At 52.6% G+C, this 19897-nt stretch overlaps 8 protein-coding genes across 8 annotated transcripts; 2 read left to right on the plus strand and 6 right to left on the minus strand.

Moving 5' to 3' along the window:
• Positions 1 to 1626: 1626 nt before the first annotated feature.
• On the minus strand, positions 1627 to 2880 carry J4E79_005337 (uncharacterized protein; the record flags this gene model as incomplete). Its single annotated transcript, XM_049354215.1, has 4 exons — positions 1627 to 2563; positions 2592 to 2693; positions 2745 to 2777; positions 2834 to 2880. 4 exons carry the CDS (start codon positions 2878 to 2880, stop codon positions 1627 to 1629), a joined length of 1119 nt encoding a protein of 372 aa, XP_049211080.1.
• A 397-nt stretch (positions 2881 to 3277) lies between these two features.
• Positions 3278 to 4379, minus strand: J4E79_005338 (uncharacterized protein; the record flags this gene model as incomplete). Its single annotated transcript, XM_049354216.1, has 2 exons — positions 3278 to 3908; positions 3964 to 4379. The coding sequence occupies 2 exons, from the start codon at positions 4377 to 4379 to the stop codon at positions 3278 to 3280; spliced, it is 1047 nt and encodes a 348-aa protein (XP_049211081.1).
• A 540-nt stretch (positions 4380 to 4919) lies between these two features.
• On the minus strand, positions 4920 to 7113 carry J4E79_005339 (uncharacterized protein; the record flags this gene model as incomplete). The annotated part of the gene is made up of 7 exons (XM_049354217.1): positions 4920 to 5155; positions 5209 to 5879; positions 5929 to 6061; positions 6110 to 6202; positions 6254 to 6350; positions 6402 to 6620; positions 6670 to 7113. The coding sequence occupies 7 exons, from the start codon at positions 7111 to 7113 to the stop codon at positions 4920 to 4922; spliced, it is 1893 nt and encodes a 630-aa protein (XP_049211082.1).
• A 2133-nt stretch (positions 7114 to 9246) lies between these two features.
• J4E79_005340 (uncharacterized protein) lies at positions 9247 to 10325 on the minus strand (the record flags this gene model as incomplete). Its single annotated transcript, XM_049354218.1, has 2 exons — positions 9247 to 10007; positions 10058 to 10325. The coding sequence occupies 2 exons, from the start codon at positions 10323 to 10325 to the stop codon at positions 9247 to 9249; spliced, it is 1029 nt and encodes a 342-aa protein (XP_049211083.1).
• A 521-nt stretch (positions 10326 to 10846) lies between these two features.
• J4E79_005341 (uncharacterized protein) lies at positions 10847 to 11734 on the plus strand (the record flags this gene model as incomplete). The annotated part of the gene is made up of 1 exon (XM_049354219.1): positions 10847 to 11734. The coding sequence occupies one exon, from the start codon at positions 10847 to 10849 to the stop codon at positions 11732 to 11734; it is 888 nt and encodes a 295-aa protein (XP_049211084.1).
• A 990-nt stretch (positions 11735 to 12724) lies between these two features.
• On the plus strand, positions 12725 to 14266 carry J4E79_005342 (uncharacterized protein; the record flags this gene model as incomplete). Its single annotated transcript, XM_049354220.1, has 1 exon — positions 12725 to 14266. The coding sequence occupies one exon, from the start codon at positions 12725 to 12727 to the stop codon at positions 14264 to 14266; it is 1542 nt and encodes a 513-aa protein (XP_049211085.1).
• A 291-nt stretch (positions 14267 to 14557) lies between these two features.
• Positions 14558 to 15910, minus strand: J4E79_005343 (uncharacterized protein; the record flags this gene model as incomplete). Its single annotated transcript, XM_049354221.1, has 2 exons — positions 14558 to 15736; positions 15785 to 15910. The coding sequence occupies 2 exons, from the start codon at positions 15908 to 15910 to the stop codon at positions 14558 to 14560; spliced, it is 1305 nt and encodes a 434-aa protein (XP_049211086.1).
• A 910-nt stretch (positions 15911 to 16820) lies between these two features.
• Positions 16821 to 18168, minus strand: J4E79_005344 (uncharacterized protein; the record flags this gene model as incomplete). Its single annotated transcript, XM_049354222.1, has 2 exons — positions 16821 to 17634; positions 17693 to 18168. 2 exons carry the CDS (start codon positions 18166 to 18168, stop codon positions 16821 to 16823), a joined length of 1290 nt encoding a protein of 429 aa, XP_049211087.1.
• Positions 18169 to 19897: the final 1729 nt, after the last annotated feature.

The raw sequence follows: 19897 nt of genomic DNA on the forward strand, positions 1-19897 counted from the left end.
TATCTCTCGATGAAAGAAGTCGCGGACGAGACCCCGTCCTCGATTCCGGACATGGCTGCCGAGCTCTTGGACGCAAACCGACGAGCGCTAGCGTTAGCCCTTAAGAAAAATGACGCCAACAATTCGAACACATCTGCCGCTCGACTTGAGATAATGAAGGCCGAGTCTAGATATCATTCGCTGAAGCGTCGCCAAAAGGCACTGCATCGTGAAGAGGCTACTGCTGCTCGAGAATACGGCCAATCTTGGTGCCAAAGCTTCTCTCAAAGCCTCCTTGATAAGCTCCCTCGCGAGTTGCGAGATATGATCTACGATCACCTTCTCCCTCATTCAGCAGACGTATCACTCCTGGGTCAGGATTGGCGCGTTTCCTCCGGCCCTAGATGGACGTTCAGCTCGTGGAACGACAGTGAACTCGATCCCATCCCTCATTATCTAAGGAGTGAGTTTATGGGCACGGCATTTCAAAAAGAGATCTTGGAAGAACTCCACAGACGCGCAAATCATAGTATTTACCGCCCAAACGATGTGGAAGAGTTTCTGGAAAATGGCCTGCCGCTAGCATCGCTTCCGCTCCGGGCTTTCGACTTCGTTCGCTCACTCACTGTGCTGCTATCCTTCCAAGCCCATCAGGACGTCGATAAACTCAGGTGGCGCAGAACAGGACAGTACGATCTTAGGCGCAACTCTGGAGGAGATCGTCAGAACTTGGAATCTGTCGCTACCAACCATACCTTTGAGAAAAAGGTCAAAGTACTTGCTGTCATCGCCAAGATCAAGCAACTGAACAAGCTCGAACTGCATATCTTGATTCGCACCTGGACGCCTACAGGAGCGAGAGGCTTTGAGCGAGCTCTGGTTCCCTTTGTGCATGATCTGCAAGACCACGGAGTGAAGGTTGACGGGGAAGTTCAGTCATATCGACGTGATTCCCGTCGTAACACTGATATCTACTCTAGCTGGAAATGTGACTTTACCCGTCCGAGGTCGCGCTAGAAAAGCCACCGACTCAAGACTGGTGTCTGAGTAAGTAACTAGCCTCATGGATATCTTGCATGTGCTTATCATCAATTAGAACCGGTTTTGAATACGTTGAGCCTATCGATACAGTGGAAGCTCGATGTTGTCGTGAGATCTCGTGTTCTCTAGGATCTCTATTTCTATCACTGCGGCTCCTCAACAAAACAATGTAGTCACCGCGCGGAGAGGTGTTGTGAGATGGCTTCAGGGGTGTGGTCTTGCTATGCCACCGGGTGGTGTAAACGCGCTCGTAGATATATGCGCTCGTACAAGAGCTGTTCTCAAACACACGACCAGCGATACATGGCGTCTTTGACATATTAAACGAGAATTATTTTTATTACTACAACATTTATTCCGGTGTGTGGTTCCGTTGCTGATGACACTGCATCGTTCGGCGTCCATCCACGAAGTTGTTGTGAGACCAAACGTGATATTTGAGCAAAGACTAATCTCTTACAAGGATATGAAGCAGTGCGCGAACCTAGCACCATGTGGTACACGGTGATGCTACATCCCCTAGTCTCACTGACTCCTTCTAGGCTGCACCACACTGCACGTAGAAACACGTGCGCGTGTAGCGCTCATACCTCTTGTCTTCTAGATCTAACATGCGCGCCTGGGTGAAAAGATGGTTTCTAGAGTAAGTTTGCAAGGGGGACTTTCGAAAGGAGCGGCGATAGCAGCTTCCACCTGGCCCGCTGACAGCAACATGCTCCGATCATAGGTAACTGTTTCCGTATCCCCCGGCTGGGGGTAAACGTTCCTGCCCCGCTTCTCGTACGAAACAACGACCTTGCAATCCTTTTCGACAAGCGTTTGGATATGCGGGAGTAGCACAGCTTTGTACCTGTAAAGCGCAATCTTTGTCCGCACACTGACATTAAGTGTGACGCTCATTCTGGAAGCTTGTGCTGTTGCCGCGAGATCGCCAAGCCAACTCACCTGGCTCTCGAAGCGTTCCCTCTTTATATTAGCCTCTGCTGTCATGTGGCGAGCTATCACATAGTCCCGGGGACGTTGCGCAAGATCCACATAGTCCCGGTCAGGCGGGACCAAATGGTTGGGGATGGGGATGAATATGTCGACCGAGAGCGTTCGGAGGAAGTCGATGGGTCGGAAGGGCGCGTCCCTCAAGGGGCCAACACTAAGTAGGAAGGGAACGTCATCGATGTGCCAGACATTGTAGGAGGCGTACGTATTAAACTCTTCCGCGAGTTCGACCACAAACTCCTTTCCCATATACTTTTCCCTGAAGAAGTGCTCGAATTTGTTGTCAAGGCCGCGAGCCTGGCCGCGACGGTCACTGTGGTCAACGTGGAAGTAGTACTTGTTCCCTTCGTTATCGGGCAGGTCTTTCCCACGTTGAATGATGCTGACATCGGGAGCGCCACCCATGAGATGGAAGTAAACCATGTCTCGCACTTCGCGGGCAGAGAGACGTTCGAACATCTCGGCGGCGAACTGGCGGTTCAACATGCAGGTGTAGTCATCAGTTGACTTGCCGAAATTGCTTGAAGGAAATGCGACGTCAGTGATCAATCTGCGTTGTGTAGGAGTCTCACACTTACCCATTCAAGCTTCGCTTCTTGCGCTGAAGTGTGCTTCGCGTGCTTTGAAGTGCACGCAGCTTAGTCTCAAGCTCTTCGATCTCTTTGTCATTCGCACTATTCCTGCAATAGCTTCGTGAGCATCTGAAAAATGAGAATAAATGACTCACTTACATTTCTTGATTATCCCTTCGCTTTTGTATAATGCTGCGGAGTCGTGAGTTACTGGAATGCTGCTTGTCCGCACATCTACGCCGACTTACAACGAGATTGCCTTAGCTTTGGTCTTGAGTGGATTTCGAGGGGCCATCTTGGCGGTCTCGCGTTGTTCGTGGTATGGCGGTAGCGATTGGAGTAGAAAAGGCAGTTCAGGCGCTTCAAGTTGAGCTATGTAGGGCTATCACGATGTACAGTTACACGTGCTTAGCTAGTAACGTGATAAGTCGCGAGCTAAGTAGGCGCACGAGGACCGCGATCTAGGCAAACACTAGGCTCGACGTACGTGCTCGCGTCGTGAATGATGAGTCTGGTCTAGTCGCAATTCCTTTCACGAAATGTACTAGGCTGAGTAGAATGAAGCAGCCCAGTGAACATCGGATGGAAGTGTCTAGCGGCACGGGAGGACAGAAAACTGACTACAAATCAATACATCCGGTGGTAATCTGACGAAAATACACTCCACTGACAGATTGTGCTTTCAACCCTCTTCAAGCATCTCCACCCTCAGCCTTCTCCTTCGCCTTATCCAAATCCAACGGCACCCTAACAACGATCTTCCCCCTCGCCCTCCCCGTCTTCAACTTCTCAAACGCCTTCGGCGCATCCTCCCACTCAAACACCTCATCAACCACAGCCTTGACCTTCCCCTCCTTCATCCACCCTCCAATCTGGCCCAGCGCATCCGATGACGGCTTCGCCATCAACAACTGGTAGCTGTTCTTGCCACCGCCCAAAAATCCGGGTAACAGCATGTTTGACCCCACATTCTTGATGCTAGCAACATTCATCGTCGCGCCGATCTGCACGAACTTGCCGGCTGGAGTGAGGAAAGCGGATGCGGCTTTGTAGAGGTTGGGTGGTGTGCCGATGTTGTCGACGACGAGGGTGTAGATCTGGCCTTTGGAGGAGAGTGTTTCGATTACATCGCTGGTTTTGTAGTCGATGACTTCGTCGGCGCCTAGGCCCTTGCAGAGGTCGACGTTGGGGGTTGAGCAGGTGGTCGTCACGTGGCAACCCAGCGCTTTCGCAATTTGGATGCCGTACACACCGGTCCCGCCTGAGCCGCCGTTGATGAACACTTTATCGCCGCTCTTGACGTTTGGCGCGATGGCTTGGTATCTGATGATCGGGTTAGCATATCCGATGGCTTCGGTCGCAGCCTGCGCGGCCTTACTCGGTCAGCCCCACGATGCCGACGCCTGCTGCGTCTTCGACCTTCACGCCTTCTGGTAACCTTGCCAACATTTGTTTCTCCACGGCTACGTATTGCGCCATGCTTCCTCCCGTCAGCGCACCAACTTTTGCGCCAAAGACAAATTCGCCAATCTGGTACTCGTCGACTTTCTTGCCTACTTTGGCGACTTTGCCGCAAAAGTCAGCACCTGGGGTGATGTCTGAGCCTACAAGCCGCAGAGGCATTGGGCCTTCAGTGACTTTGTGGTCGACAGGGTTGATCGCCATGGCGTGAACTTGGACAAGAATCTGTTCATCATGAAGCACTGGTTGTGGCGCGGCCTCATTGATCTGGAGGTTCTTCTCGATGCCGCCTTTGGTGCTGTTGTACTGCCAGGCCCTCATCGTGGACGCCATATTGCTGTTTGATCTGAACGGAGCTTGTCGCGATAGATTTCCGATAGATTCGATGCCGCCGATGCGCGCTGTCCTTGTTATCTTATAGCGTGGAAACAGGCATGCGTCATGACGATTTGCGTTGAGCGGGGCAAGCGCCACCACCGCCTGTCAGCACGAGCTTTGTGAGTAGACACCCATCTATCGAAGCTCCTTTCAAGCGACCGAAGAGATCGCGCAGATGGAGCCTGGGTAGGACACCTACATCGTGGAACCCATTTAGGTAGGTATACCTCGTTGCCCAATGGGTTGGCTTCCTTGCGCTCGGTCGATCAAGGGGCATGCCCACATTGTCACCTAGCCCGATTGGGCGCACTCTGCGCAGCGACAGCAGTCTCATCATGAGTTCCGCAAAGAGATCAATATCAAGATATGGGATATGAGGGAGATCATTGTTTGTGTCACGATGGAGTTTTCAATTGATCTGTCCTGCACATCCATGTGGAACTGGAGGCCTAACAGCCACAGCTCAGGCCGCCCTTTCGCCCTGCATGAAGCCTCTTACGCGTATTTGACAAACATCTGTTCAAAGCCAGTAACGTTCCAGACCCCAGTAACAGTGTTGAGCGTCAGGTTAGTTGGGGTTGTGGGACCACGTTGGAGCGCCCCACTTTCGACATGACCGCCTGCAGCAACTACGGTTCCGTTCGTCCTTTCCAGATGGTTGGCACCAGCCTTGACGGTGAAGTTCGCGAGGCTGATATCGAAGGGGTTGCGAGATGCGACGGATGGAGAGCCTAGACATCGTCAGCATGTGAGGCATGGTAAAGGTCATCATGTATCGACTTACCGTAGTACTGCGCATTGAGCTCCTCAGGAGAGATGAACAGCTCGTAGTACCCTCTGTAGTAGCCTTCAGTCCACTGAAGCTCTCTGTTATCGCGCATAAGAGCTGCGGAGCGATCGCTCGAGTTTGCAATAGATCTACCAGCGCCATAACCGCTGGAAGAGACGGCCGTACCAGCAAACTCAACACCGATCGCGCCGGCACCAGTAGCTTGATCATATGGAGTCTCATCAAGCCAGACAAGATCAGACACCCAGTTGGCATGAGAGTCGCCAGCCAAGAAGGCAGTGTTCGGGATCTCGTTGCTGTAAAGGTGATGAAGAGTACGGTTGCGGTTCGCAGTGTATCCGTCCCACTGATCGGCGTTCAGCTCGTTGCTGTACACTGCGCTGTTGTTCATCCGGGAGAAGATGATCTGATTACCGATAATCCTCCAGGTAGCACCTCGTTCATGCGACTCGGACAGCTGGTTGTAGAACCAATGTTCCTGGCGGCTGCCCATGAGCGAGCGACCAGCGTCGTCCTTGAGATCCTCGATGTAGTCGTCGTTCCAGTTGAGTGTCGTAATGGATCGGTCGTAGTTGCGAGTGTCGAGCATGATCAAGTCGAAGAGTTTGCCCATCTTGAAGTTGCGCCAGATGCGGAGGTTGTCATCCATGTCGACCTGACGAATGCTGCGATCGTCGTTAGCGAGATCAGGGACAATCAAAGCGAGACACGTACGGCATCCACTCGAAGTAGGCGCGAACAGCGTTCATCTTCCTAGAGTCAACGCTCACTCCTCCGAACTTCTTGAAGCTTTGTTCAGTGTTGTTCATGCCGCTAAAGCCATCGCGATAACCGTTGTTTGCAACCTCTGCCCATCCGTTAGTTGAGTAGAGGGGTGCGATGCCAAGCAACATACCATGATCGTCCCATGTTGGAATCCAAGCAAAGTTCTGGTGAGCAAGGCGAAGGTCGTCATCAGTGCGATACTGGCCAATCCTCGTTCGGTAGTCTTTGAGACGGATTAGTAGCTGTCAGATCCAATGATCACTTGCATACGAACCGTAAAGTGTGACGATCTCCCGCGACGGGTTCGTGGCGCGCAGGTCTTGGCCGAGCTTGCCCTTGGTGGACTCATAGATGTAATCACCAAGGTGAACCTTCATCTCCAGATTAGCAGAGTCACAAATGCACGTAATCATCATACTTACAAAGTAGTCAACTTGATCTTTCCTGGCAGCATTGCCGTACGCGTTGAAGTAACCGTTCTGCCAATTGGAACAGGAGAAGATAGCAAGACCAACTTTGGAAACATCGTCGTCTTCGTCGGGGCTGGTTTTGGTCCTGCCGAGTGGGCTCTTGTTGGAGCTACCACAAACGTTGAACTGGTAGTAGTACTGGGTGAACGGGGACAGGTTCTTTGCTTCGATCTTCCCAAAGTCAGCTGATCACTTGATATAATAGTATCTGAGATCTTACCTTGACAGTGAAGTCGATATCGGAAGTGGTGTAAGCCTGGCCTTGATCGACGATGCTGGTGAAGTTGCCGTCCTTACCAACGCGGTAGTCCACACAAATAGGGTTAGGTGAAGCCTTGATGTACTTCTCTGTCTCGTGGTTGTAGAAAGCTACATTACCCGTAACAGTCACGTTCGATCTGTCGTTCTCGAGAGATGGCGCAATGCGTGTCCAGAGAATGACAGAGTCGGGATAAGGATCTCCAGAGGCGACGCCGTGCGTGAAGCTTAGCTGAGCCGGATCCCACGGAGTCGCCCGCTTGATGAGGCTTCTCTTCGCGACCTTCGGCACATCAATGCCAAGGCCTTCGTGTCGGCGAGAAGGCGAGTGGTAGTTCAGGTTGCCATCGAAAGATGCACACACGAGCGAGGCTAGAGGCGCCGCTGCAAGAAGGATTGAAAGCATTGCGAGGATCGAAGAAGCTTCGGTGACTCTCTTCTTAGTTTTCAAAGTCCCGAGACTTCAGAAAGCTTAAGTACTTCCATCGCACTTCAACGTGCCGTCCTTCGCGTACGATTTCATCGCCTTCGTACTACTCCGGCCGCCAACATTACCGCATCGTGCATTCAGTACAGTTCTGACAGCAGCTGTGACCAATCGCATAGGGTGCATTGTAAGTGTGTAAAAGAGTGCCTGTTGATCGTCAACCGCGACATATGCACGATGCGCATGTGCCGGGAGGATGAGCTGAGATTGGCCGAGGGCGACTTCATCCCGCTGGACAGGCTAGCCCGTTGTGGGGATATGCATCGCGTCGAACGTCGTTGATCCTGGCATGACATACAGTGCGTGAGGAGTCAACGCGACGATGCGGAACTGTAAGGTGCAGTCTTTGGGGTGACAGGAGAAGAGGGGTGGAGGGTTACTTGGCTTTCCAGCTCCCAGTCCGCGGAAAGAGATGGCGCTAAGAATAGAAGGGTTTAGCGCCAACCGCGCCGCATGCTAACCCTGGAGAACCTCCATCGTCCATTCCTTCGACATCCACCCCGTCTAGCTTTCCGAAGAACTCCTGGGTCTCTCTCTCATTCTTGACCTACAATTGCTGTACGTACGAGTTGCAGTGCGGATCTTGCCTTAACCGCTTCTAAAGCGCTTGCTTGCTTCTCTATCTTGATTCAACCAATCATTGCATCGTTCACACCCCGCTGTACACGTTCCCGTGTTATCCACGTTGCATCGTCGGAACTGCCATTCGCGCAAGAGCTATCACGGCATCGCTGATGTCGTTGTACCTATACCGACCACGGAATGTTTAAACACGGAACATTACTGCTGCGTGGGAAGCCCCCCGGCTTGCCTAGACCCTTCACGCTATGCAATGCGGTACCGCTTCATAAAAGTACCAGTCCCTGTCTTCTTCCTGGAGTTCGTATGAAGCACACCATCTTCTCCAGGGAGGTGTATCAGCCTTTACCCTTTTCCAACCGGCGTGAGCTCCGGGACTATTACATTACGAAAGAAATGAAGACTAGAACGATCTACCTCTGCGGACCCAAGTTTGCCATTGAGCAGGATTATCGGCAATTATTAGAGGATCATGGCTTGAACCCGGGGATGACTCTGTCGACCTATACCTGGAAGGGGTTGACTAGAGGGGTTTACGCAGTCATGCCTACTGTGGAGGATGCGGCCCGAGCCGTCGCAAAGGTCGAAGGTGCACTCCTTTTTGACACCAAAGTCCTTGTTTGGCCCTATCCTGATGAAGGATTCTTGGACTCCAAAGTCTATCAGTTCGAGTGGGGCTGGTATGCTACGAGTGGGCCAGGCATCGAGAATATACGGTTGCGTGCACCTTTACTGTCCCCACCGGTCGATATATTTAGGCCGATTAAGGAGGGTGCGTTCTGCCTCCGTTGTGAAAGCAAATAAGCGTTGACTAATTTGGTTCAGCCCGCCAAGTAGTTGTGAAAAGTTGTCAGGGGTACTTTCGCGGCGTAAAAGCCAGGGACTTGCAAGTGGAAGTTTATAATCTGTTTCATTCTTTTGATGTGGAGTGCTTTGAGATGAACAAGCTGACATCGGGGGAATGGTTTATAGTTCTCAATTTCGTTGATGCTGAGCAAGCAGAGATTGCTCGAACGACGTACAGCACGTATACGTTACCGAGCGGTAATCGAATCAAGTGTGCATCTAACAGGGTGCCGAAGCGCTTTCTAAAAGATATGCCCTGGGAATCCAGTCGGAGTGAAGGGTGAGTCTCTTACCCGCACAGTTTTGGCCGCGATACTAATGGTGTCTTCACCAGGCGTGAGTCCCACTCCGAACGAGGTCTCGTCACGGGCAAAAACCTCGAGCATGTAAGCCATCATCCTTTTACTGTCGCCGCTCTTCAATACAGCGAAGTGGACATTGCTAACCCAAACAACAGCTGCAAGAGGATGTGTTTCGCAAGTGGTTGTTGGGCAAGAACGATCGAGGTCTCTGGGTTCCTGGGTATGTTCATGACAGTACAGCTGACTTATTCGTGACTAATGGCTGCAACAGGCACAAATATTAGACAAGAATTTATATGATCTCCACAAAGATAACACATCCCATCTAATCAACCTTATAAACAAGCTTAACACCCGAAACCTTCCCATCCTTCAAATCCTGCAACCCCTGCGGCACACCCTCCAGCCCACTCCTCACCTCAATCGGATGCGTCTTCAGCTTGCCTTGGCCAAACCACTCCTCAGCCTGCTTCCAGAACCTAGCACCAAACTCGTAATCCTCTTGACTGGCGCCAACCTTCTCGCTGTACGCTTCACCCAGCGCAGTATACGCGAAAGTGAACTTGGTCTTCACATCGCTCCTCGGGTAGTTGTTCACGGGCAGAAGAGCAGACATGTGACCACCCGTGGAGCTAATAGCCGCAGCGGTGATGTCGAATGAGTTTCCTTCGGCGATGCAGTCGAAGGCCAGTTTGAGCTTGTCGTTGGTAGCTTCGCGGATCTTGGCGCCCACATCCGCGTCTTTGTAGTTGAAGACTTGGTCGGCGCCTAGTTTGCGGAGGAGATCGAAGTTGTGCGGTGAGGATGTCGCAATGACCTCGCAGCCTGTGTGCTTTGCGTATTGGATGGCGAGGGTGCCTGTAGCGGTGGATCCGCCGTAGATGAGGACGGGGGTTGGTGATTGGACCTTTGCGGGTGGGAAAGGCAGGCCGAGTTCTTGGTATAGACCTTGCGCTACGGTCGTGATGCCAACGCCTAGAGTGGCGGCATCTTCGAAGGACATGTTGGAGGGGATCTTTAGATTGATTCCTGTCTTGGCTTTGACGTGCTCGGCGAAGGCGCCGTTGGAGTGGTCGGCTGGGTCACCTGGGATGTGTCAACATGCAGTCCTCAGGATGTACAAATGGTATTCGTACCTCCGCGAACGAATCCAGCAATGCGGTCTCCAACCTTGTAGTGTGTTACATCCTTGCCAACTTCCTCAACTTCACCAGCATAATCGCATCCAGCAATAGCACCAGGCGCCGCGGCCCTATCGATGTTCTTCCAATCCGTCGGGTTCAGCGCTACGGCCTTTGTCTTGACAAGCAGCCAATTCTCAGCCGGAAGCTTAGGAATGGGAACATCTTTGCGCAGTTCAGATACGCCTGGAGAGACGTGAACTACTGCTCTTTGCGTAGACATGTTGCGAATGTGAAAGGATCTTGGGAGTCTGGTATGCAAGTTTCGGAATTTGGTGAGATGGGTGAAGATTGTTTTCATCGTTTATAAAACTAGACTGATTGAGATCCATTTCTGCTATGATGCAAGATGTACTAGTGGATTTGTAATGGGAGGGGACTACCGCGTCATGCAGCCTTCTTTAGGACTACCCGTGGACGGGCGGAGCGGAGTATGTTCGGCGAATTCTGTGGAGCATGCTGAGTATACTGGAAGGACAGTGAATGTCGATTACTTATAGTGTGTCGTGACATGACATGCTATGGCCCGGTATGGCATGACATTTGACACAATATGTGTGTGGTGAGTGCCGTTGTAGCAGTCGCTGACAGGAGTGTGACCTCGGGATGGTCCAAGCTCGGACTGCGCTAACTTTGGTGCAAGGGTCCAGCATCGCGACAGCTCCACGCGTAGCTTTCCTACTCTAACCCCAGCGTATACAATCGTCCTGAAGCTTGCCGAGCGCAAAATTTCCGATTGCGATCATGGACGAACCTCAGCGACCGCCAACACCCGATGACGAAGACATCAAACTCAACTTCTTCCCCGACCCCCCGCCTTTCTACAAACACTTCACGACCGAAAACCTCGCGCGACTCAAAGAAATTGAGAAGGAAGCTGCGCCTGAAGATGACGAAACGAAATCATCGCCCGCGTATGCATCGACGAAGCTCACCGCAACGCAAATCCTCGCCCTACCGACCGAACTTCGCTACCTGATCCCACCCGAACCGCCCGCCGACGATGCCGAATTCCACGTCTTCGGTACAAAGGAAAAGGCAAAGGGCAAAGATGTCTTCCAGCAAAACATGGACTTCATAGCCGAGCAGCTGAAATGGCAAGACGTCTTCCCAGACTGGTCGTACGAGCAACTCTACCCTTCCTCCTCCACCGAGCCCACGACCGACGACCCCTCCGCGCAACCACCTACGGCGAACAACTCCGCGTCTCTCGACCGGCAAAACTATCTCTTCCGATTCCTGCGCAGCATACTCATGAGTTACATATCGCTACTCGGCATCGTAGCCGCGAATCCGACGTCGGAGCAGAAGGATCAGAAACTCAAGAATATCATGACGCTGGTAGCGAATATGCATGCGCTTATCAACGAGTATCGGCCGCATCAGGCGAGGCAGACGCTCATTGCGAAGATGGAGGAGCAGGTGCGCAAGAAGAGGGAAGAGGTCGAGGGTGTGAGGAGGATGGGGGAGAAGGTCAAGGAGGTGCTTGCTGGATTCGGTGGGGTTGATGGAGAAGACAAGTCGGGTGATGGGGGTGAAGAGATTATGGAGGAGGACATGAGGGCGAGGGAGGAGGACAGAAGACGCGTGCAAAGGGGCATGTGGGAGGCTATTGGCGAGGTTGTGGGATAGCACGCGCGATGTCAGGCAATTATCACGACAAATGTCATTGTTACACAAGGCAACGGAAGCTGATGTCTGCTGTCGACGCGCGATTATCGACACTTGAGTCCTGCCCGTACGTCTGAAGCCGGCACATAACGCGTCTGCCGCATTAGCGCAAAGAAGCGTCAGGGTGTCTTCAATAAACATCGCAGATGTTTGATCTCAGACCCACTGCGCCTGGTATATATCGCAAGCAAGCAGCCGCACTGCTGGGGTCTGGCATAGCGCTGGACATCTAGCATGGACCGCTCTGGGTTGCACCGACGATATATACGCCCAGAATGGTCTGTTCTTCCACATACGACCATAGGATCATGAAAATTAGGCTTCCCGTCCGCTCAGCCATATACAAGCATGATACCGGCGGATTAGTAGTTAGGTGGGTGACCACTAGCGAATCCCCGCTGTTGTATGTTTTTGATCTTTTTTGCCATTTGGGCTACCTTTTTTGCTGTCTGGGCTATGACGTCGTGACACCTGCCGTCCAGGAACACCAGGAACACCATTCCAGAACCTCTCCAGGTCTGGTCTGCAATCCTTCTCAGCCACACCCAAAGCCACATTTTTTATTGATCAGCTGTTACTACATCGTTCCTCTCATTGTTTCGGAACTTTCCGCTGTCGCATGCGCCGGTTGATGTTGTGCTTGTGACACCGACGTAAGGCTGAACAGATTCCAAGGTTGGCACGCGCTCAGCCCTGGTGCGCAGACCGCCAAAGACTCGATAAAGAAGGCAACCACAGCTGAGTTCTGGGCGAGTTCAGCCTCTGATCGACGGTTCTTCAGCCTACAAACGCCTAGAGATAAGCAAGTAAGACGGGGAGGACTGCAATTTATCCACGCGCGACCGCGTCGTTTCTCTCAAGTCTCTACGCGCTTCTTTGGTTTACCAATTCACGTTTCGTTCATCTTCTGAGCCTGCCTTGCGCGCAAAGTTTCTTTCCCAGCTTCTTACCATGCCTTCCACAACTCCGACGAGACCCAGCAAACGCCTAGCCATCTTCTGCGACGGAACATGGGTAGGTCGCGAAACCCAAGTCGAAGACGCGCCTCCAAGCAACATCCGCCAACTCGCCAACATGGTTGGCGAAGTACAATACTCCACGGACGACAAGACAGCCGCAAAGGTCCACCACATCAAACCGCACAAGACAACAACTACCGACAGCTCTTCCCCCGACATCATCGCCGGCTACCAGGAAGGCGTAGGTCTTAACAAGACTTTCCTGCAATATATCTGGGACGGCGCAACAGCCTCCACCATCAGCGACGAGTGCATAGCCGTATACCGCTTCATCGTCGAAAACTACACGCCGGATCATGAGATCTGGTTGTTTGGATTCAGTCGCGGCGCCTTCACTGTGCGTTGTGTAGCGGGCATGATTAACAACTGCGGTATAATAAAACGCCTGCCATCATACTCCGACGCAGAAGTCCAACGCCTCTGCTACGAAGTCTTCCGCACATACCGCAGCAACCTCCCTGTCGACGCCCCCAAAAGCGAGGAATGCCAACGATGGAAAGGCCTAGGCGATAGAGTCTGGCAGGTCAAACGGCCAATCCGGTTCCTGGGTATCATAGACACGGTTGGTGCACTCGGTATCCCGCGCCTGAATGCCGGAATAGGATTCGACTGGTCCCCCTTCGAGTTCTTCGATCAAACCGTTTCAAGCGTCGTGCAACACGTGTATCACGCCCCTTGTCTACACGACCGCCTCTGGATCTTCCAGCCGTGCCTCGTGTACCCCAACGAAGACGACGAAGAGGAGAAGGACAGAGCCGTAGTAAACCAACGCTGGTTCCCAGGTACGCATTACGACGTCGGTCGCATGACTTTCCGCTTCGTGCGGCAGAGCCCCGCGAATTGGATCGAAGATGCGCTGGGTTGGTTGCCGAATCTGCTCTCGCGGACCATCTATCCGAATGAGGTGCTCAGCGATGCGGTATTACGGTGGTTAGTACAGGGAGTACGGGATATAGACAACGACTCCACTACGCCCTTGATGCCTAACACCGAACAACACATCTCGTCTCTCAGCACGCGGCTTGGCGAATCTTCGTTAGCATTGCCAAAAGAGCCTGCAGCACCGAGTGCACGCACAGGAAGCGGCGACATCTACGGCGACGTGCTCGCCTATGCTCCCGGTGGCGTGCTGTTTAGTGCTATACAACGGACGTCCCGCTCCATCACTAGTGCTCTAAACAACGTGTTCCCCCAACTCGGCGACAACCTGCAGGGGCTACTGGGTATTAAGACGCTCGTCGGTATCCTGACTGCGACGGCCGATCGACGAATACCGGGGACGCAGGCAGATGTGTATCCGTATATGGAGGAGGAGAGTGTGGTGGTTGAGGGGGGGAGGGAGGTTAGATTCAAGGTGGAGGAGTTGGCTAGACTGAACGAGAAGAATGAGAGGGGGGTGTTGAGGTATCCGAGTCAGACGCTTGAGGCGTTTTTGTTGTGGAAGAGGGTTTTTGGGAGGGAGGAGAATGAGTGAGTGAGTGATGGTTTGGTAATGAGGGGGTGTTCGGTTTTTCTGTAGATATTGTGGTGGTAGGGAGGGTATACATTGTTCCTGATTTAGCTCCGATCTTGTCCTACTTTACTTACTCTTGTTCATCTGGAAAGCAGCTTCATTCGAAAACGCCTTCTTATCGACAACTTGATCCCTAGTAAAACATCTATTAGATTCCTTCTATATTCTGAACATATCCATCATCAACGTAAACAAACCCACGATCTTCCACAAACGCACTTCATCCCCGATAAAACACGATTGAAGCAAGACTTACTTCTTGCCACGACCTCCGAAACCCCATCGGATCTGGTTCGCCCATCTACCCTCAACACCAAGATCATCCGCACACTGCCAGACGAAACCAGGGTTCTTCTGGAACATGCGACCGATGAACGCGACGTCGAGGTTATCGTTCTCCAGATACCCGTTTGCTTGCTTGCCATCGGTGATGCTGCCCACGGTGCCGACCGCCATCTTGTCTCCCACCTTGTCCTTGACTGCCTTAGCGAACGGCTCTTGGTAGCCTGGTCCACCGTGAATATGCTGTTTCTCGTGGAGACCACCGGATGAGACGTCGAGTAGGTCTACGCCGCGCTCAGCCAGTATCTCGGCGAGCTTGACGGTCTGGTCGACTGTCCAGCCTTCGATGCCGGCTTCGTCAAGCCAGTCTGTGGCGCTGATACGCAGGACGAGCGGCATATCTTTGGGAATCGTCTTGCGGGTCAAGTCGACGAGCTCAAGGGTGAGGCGCGTGCGGTTCTCGAAGGAGCCGCCGTATTCGTCTGTGCGGTGGTTGGAGGCGGGGGAGAGGAAGGTGTGCAGCAGGTAGCCGTGTGCGTTGTGGATTTCGATGGTGTCGAAACCGATGTCTACTGCGCGCTTGACGGCGTCGACGAAGGCTTGCTTGAAGGCTTCGATGTCTTGTTTTGTCATCTCTTTGGGCGTGCAGTGCTTGTCGTTGAAGGCGATGGCGGAGGGCGCGTAGACGTTGTCGGGCCAGCCGTTTAGTTCCTTGGTTGCGATGTCGCCTTTGCTGAGCCACGGGGCGACGGTGCTGGCTTTGCGGCCAGCGTGTGCGAGTTGAATGCCGATGTGCTGGCCTTGAGAGTGCGCGAACTCTACGATCTTGCGCAGCGGCTCCTTTTGCGAGTCTTTCCAGAGACCGCAGTCTTCGGGTGTGATCCTTCCTTCAGCTTGTACGGCGGTGGCCTCGACGAATGTCAGACCAGGACCGCGCTGGATGATGCCGCCCAAGTGTGTGAGGTGCCAGTTTGTCTGGTGACCATCTTCGGCGGAGTATTGGCAGAGGGGGGAGAGGGCGAGGCGGTTCTGGATCGTCATGCCGCGGAGCTTGAGGGGCTGGAAGAGCTTGGGAATCTTGGAGCTGCCGTCGAGCATGCCAAGGGCGGTTCCGGCGACGGGCTCTTGTGCGGGAGTGAAGTAGGGGATCTGGATGGGTTAGCTAGGTGAAGGCATGGGGTTTGGATGTATGCATACACCAGGAGCGGCCTTGTTCCTCAGCTCATCCTGCTTGGGAACCTGTTCGCTGTTCTTATCCTCGGGGATATCCTTTGCGATCGCATGATGCGAGTGCGGCTTGTCGGTATCAGCCTCGATTCCCATTATGGCGGTTGTTGATATGTAGAATTGGATGGGTGAAGTGTGAAGAGTATTGTGTCAAGAGTCGGAAGCTCAATGGATATGGAAAGTGGAGGGTGGGTGGACAATGGCATCTTTATACGCTCATGCCATTCTTCTCGAAAGTACCGGCATGACGTGCATGTTTGGACATTGTTACCATAGAACCCCAGCGGCGGGGCATCTTTGGCGCCCCGCCTTCCTCGTTCGGCATGGCTCGTCACTAGCAGTCCATCATCCGCTGCGTCCTGATTTGTAAGACGCACGTTGTCGCATTCACCGATAGGCGTCGGGTAGTCGAGTGTGTTGTTGAGGGCGCGCGTACCTGAACGATGGTTTACTGTACTTTGGTTGAGCCAGTCAGGAGCTCGCCGGGAAGCTTAGACATGTGCTGACAGAGATAGCCGAGTAACATCAGCAATCCTTCTCATGATCTGCATACATCCGTCATGCTGTACGCTATATAGCCAGGAGCTTCTTCGCCTGAACTTCGAAATACCTAAGCGTTTGTACTTGTTCGCTACTTACTGAGCTTCACGCAGCATGCCTTAGCAGATTGAAAGCCATTCTTGCATTGCCTTACTAAGCATGGTGATATACCCGACGGCTACTTGGCCATTGCGACGCGGCTCAAACTCGGCCCAAGCCACGCCGCCGAACTCTACCGCTCCAAGCCATTAGTGCTGGAATCGATTCTGTCTCACCGACTTCCCAACTCAGTATACCAAGTCTTTTACGCTGGTATTGACCCTGCTAAATATGCGACAAGCGTGGAGCGTAAAGCTTCGTCACCTATGGCGTCTTGTCAAGCTTTCTCTCGTGCGTGTAAGCACTATGTGTGACACAGCCTATTCAGCTTTGAGCACTACCCAACCCACGCACGCGTCGCGCACCATCAAGCCTGCCCGTCCAGTGTCGGAGGCCAATTGAGCGCTCGATACCCAGACCCATACAAGTCATCCGGATCCTCATGCTCGATGACCGGAATCCTCGGTAACTTGAGATAGCAATTGGGCTGAGCTTCAAGATCAGGCTTGTAGGTTTCGGTCTCTTTCTCCGGTCGAAGTACAGCGTAGCTTCGTGTCGCGAATCCTTTCTCAACACCGTTACACTTCATGTATATATTCCCTACGCGCCATTCGCTCTCGATATCCGAGTCCGCCATATCATACACGTCTTGTGCGAGTTCTACAGTCGGCTGGACGATGCGGAATCCGTTGAGCTCTTCTTCTCTTCGCAGGACTTCCTCCACCAAATCACGGGGATCTTGATTGCGCCATTGAGTTCGCATTTGGTAGCCGTGATCGGGAAAGGGTCTCGGGAACCTGACCATCATAAAGTTCAAACTTTTCATATCATGTCGGATGGACCTCAATGACCAACAGATTCGTCGATATGTGGTTTCTGTCGTCAAGGGACCTTGGATGAACACGGAAAGGCGTTCGAGGATCGGAAGACTTTGGATGGCTCTGGCGATACTAGGGCTTGATGTACTGAAAGTCTCAATGCTCCATGGAGATAGTAAGTCGTCTGCCCCGGCATATAAGGATCCATGCTGGCAAAGTTCGCGGAACTGGAAGTGAATGTGCAACGAGCGAATTTTGGATAGATGCGATGCAAGGGCGGCCCGACGGAAGTCAATCAGAACAGTGTTGTGAAGCATCGCAAAAGTGTTCGATTCGTAGAGCATATCGATGGTTTCTCGGTAACTAGATGGAGCTTTGTTAGTTGCAAGGCTGGATTCTCGCACGCGCATGTCTCTCTTACACTAGCTGGCATGATTGGAGCACCGCCAATACGTTGGTTCTCTCACGCTTGCCGTGCAGGTTTGCAGCATAGTTATTGTGGACTGCCTGGATGACTGCCGGTGTAATGTTTCCAACCTCCAAAGGGTCCTCATCCTCCAGGAACTCGTAGGCAAATTTGCCGTTCCTGTAGTGCAACGCGACGTGTTTTCCGCCTAACAGATGTTTCCAAATGATAGAACGTAGCTCAGCGGGCAGACTCAAGAACTTGCTCTGCGACTGAGCGCTTGCTGCGCCGTCGCGCAGCAATAGCGGGATGTATGGAGGCTCTGGGGTCACTTTCTCCGGAGTGACACTGGGAGGGGTGCTCGGCCAAAGGCGAACGCAAAGGCAAGCCGCAAGATTCCACGGAAGACAGACGAAGAATCTGGCGCCTCTGCGCCATTGAGCTGCCTTACCCAGCCTCCTCGGCCGATTGTTAATGTTGACAATCTGCATAATGAAGATGCGATGGGACGGTTGTGCATGCGACAATTTGGAAGCTGCCGTCCAGAATGTGGCAAGTGCGGTCAGCTGGCGGGCTGTCCAGTCACAGCGAGTTACATGTTGCTGCCTGCAGGACTTCAGGGCTCAACCGTGCCGCATGCGGACGTGTGAACTCTGCAACATCGTCGCTTCTGATTTTTACCCACTCCAAGACAATGGGGCGGGACGGTACTTTCAATCCGACGTCCAATCCAGATGCCACTGCCTGCGCCTACTAATCAACATGCAATTTCACCACGCGTCGGACGGGGGCGTTGTACCAAGCCTGAGAGAAGAACAAGAATATCGCGCGCATTCATGGATTGCGCACTGGACACAAAGCATTAGGGGCTTTCTAGACAAGAAGATTCGACTCGCAAACACAATCTGTGAAGAGCTGGGTGAAATGATGGAAGAAAAACGGCGGAAAAGAGAGGCTGAGAAGGTGCGAAAGTACAAACCTTTCAAGCTGCGTGCTCGCAAACGTCCCACACAGGAGAAGAGCCGTCTTCTCAGTCTACCAGCTGAGATCCGGATCATGATCTGGGAGTATGCCATGACGGGACAGTTCATCGTGCTCTATCGAAAGCGGGGCAAAATCACGTCTAGTGTCTTCGACAGCCATGGCACCACGGGTGTCGCCAATGCGACTGTCTCTATCATGACCAGCATAGCCATGTCGAAAGCGGAATTAGGCGCCATATCTTTGCCTCTAACTTGCACGACCACGTGAGTTATCAGACAGAGCGACCTTGCGGAAGCTCGCGGACTGACGTATCAGATATCTGGAAACGATGACGATGCTTTATCAGGAAAACACGTTTGTCTTCCTCGATACCACCGTGCTAGTCGAACTTTGTAGGGAGCGATCCCGGTTCAACATGGCTCTCATTCGCTCTTTACATTACTTTGTCGGCACCCGGAAGTTCTCCTGGTATGGAACATCACTATCAGAGCTCCATATGATTCCGTCCCCTACTCATTCCGAAAGATCAGAGAGTGCAAGCAAGGCCTTCCACAACTGTCTACCAAACCTTCACAAACTCTCAATGTTTTTCTATGGTACCATCTATAATGCCGAGGACTACACCAATATGCTAGAGCACTTGCACAACGTCTATCGAGACCGGATTTCCATCAAGATGAATGCGTGGGGAGTGTCCGAAGATTATTTATTCCACGGTCGTTTTATGCACCCCAGTTCCAACTCAGTAGGCTTCAAGATACTGACCTCTCTCTCATACCTTCCATTATTGAAGGGGACCAAGCCTTCGACATATGACAGTGGATATGCGCGTTGGGCCGAAATCGATGACACATCAGTCGACGACGTTCCTTTGAGGGCTGGAAAGCTACGGCTGCGATCTTATGATCAAGCGGAGGGGGCAAAGGCCCTAGTGTATGTGGTACTCAGACCCGAAGATGAATCATGGAGAATGGTAGGGCAGTTTGAACCTGCAATACTCTGGGATCTTATTCCCGACAGCTAGGGGAGTAAGCAATTACATCAATGCTGACTGGTTGTCTGTGCATGAACCTTCCACTTCCTGTTTTGGGCTCGCATACACGTTGAAGGAGAGTTCGACTGCCGAGTGGAGTCGGATGCATCGGCACTCTCCATCGCCCGTCGATCTGTACCCAGCAAGGCGACGTCAATGCAGACATGACGAAGGCTCCTGCCTGGTCAGGAAGCCCAATGATG

The sequence above is a fragment of the Alternaria viburni genome (assembly GCF_023758015.1).
Source record: "Alternaria viburni strain BMP 2772 chromosome Unknown scaffold_10, whole genome shotgun sequence".
In the NCBI taxonomy this organism is placed as follows: Eukaryota; Fungi; Ascomycota; class Dothideomycetes; order Pleosporales; family Pleosporaceae; genus Alternaria; species Alternaria viburni.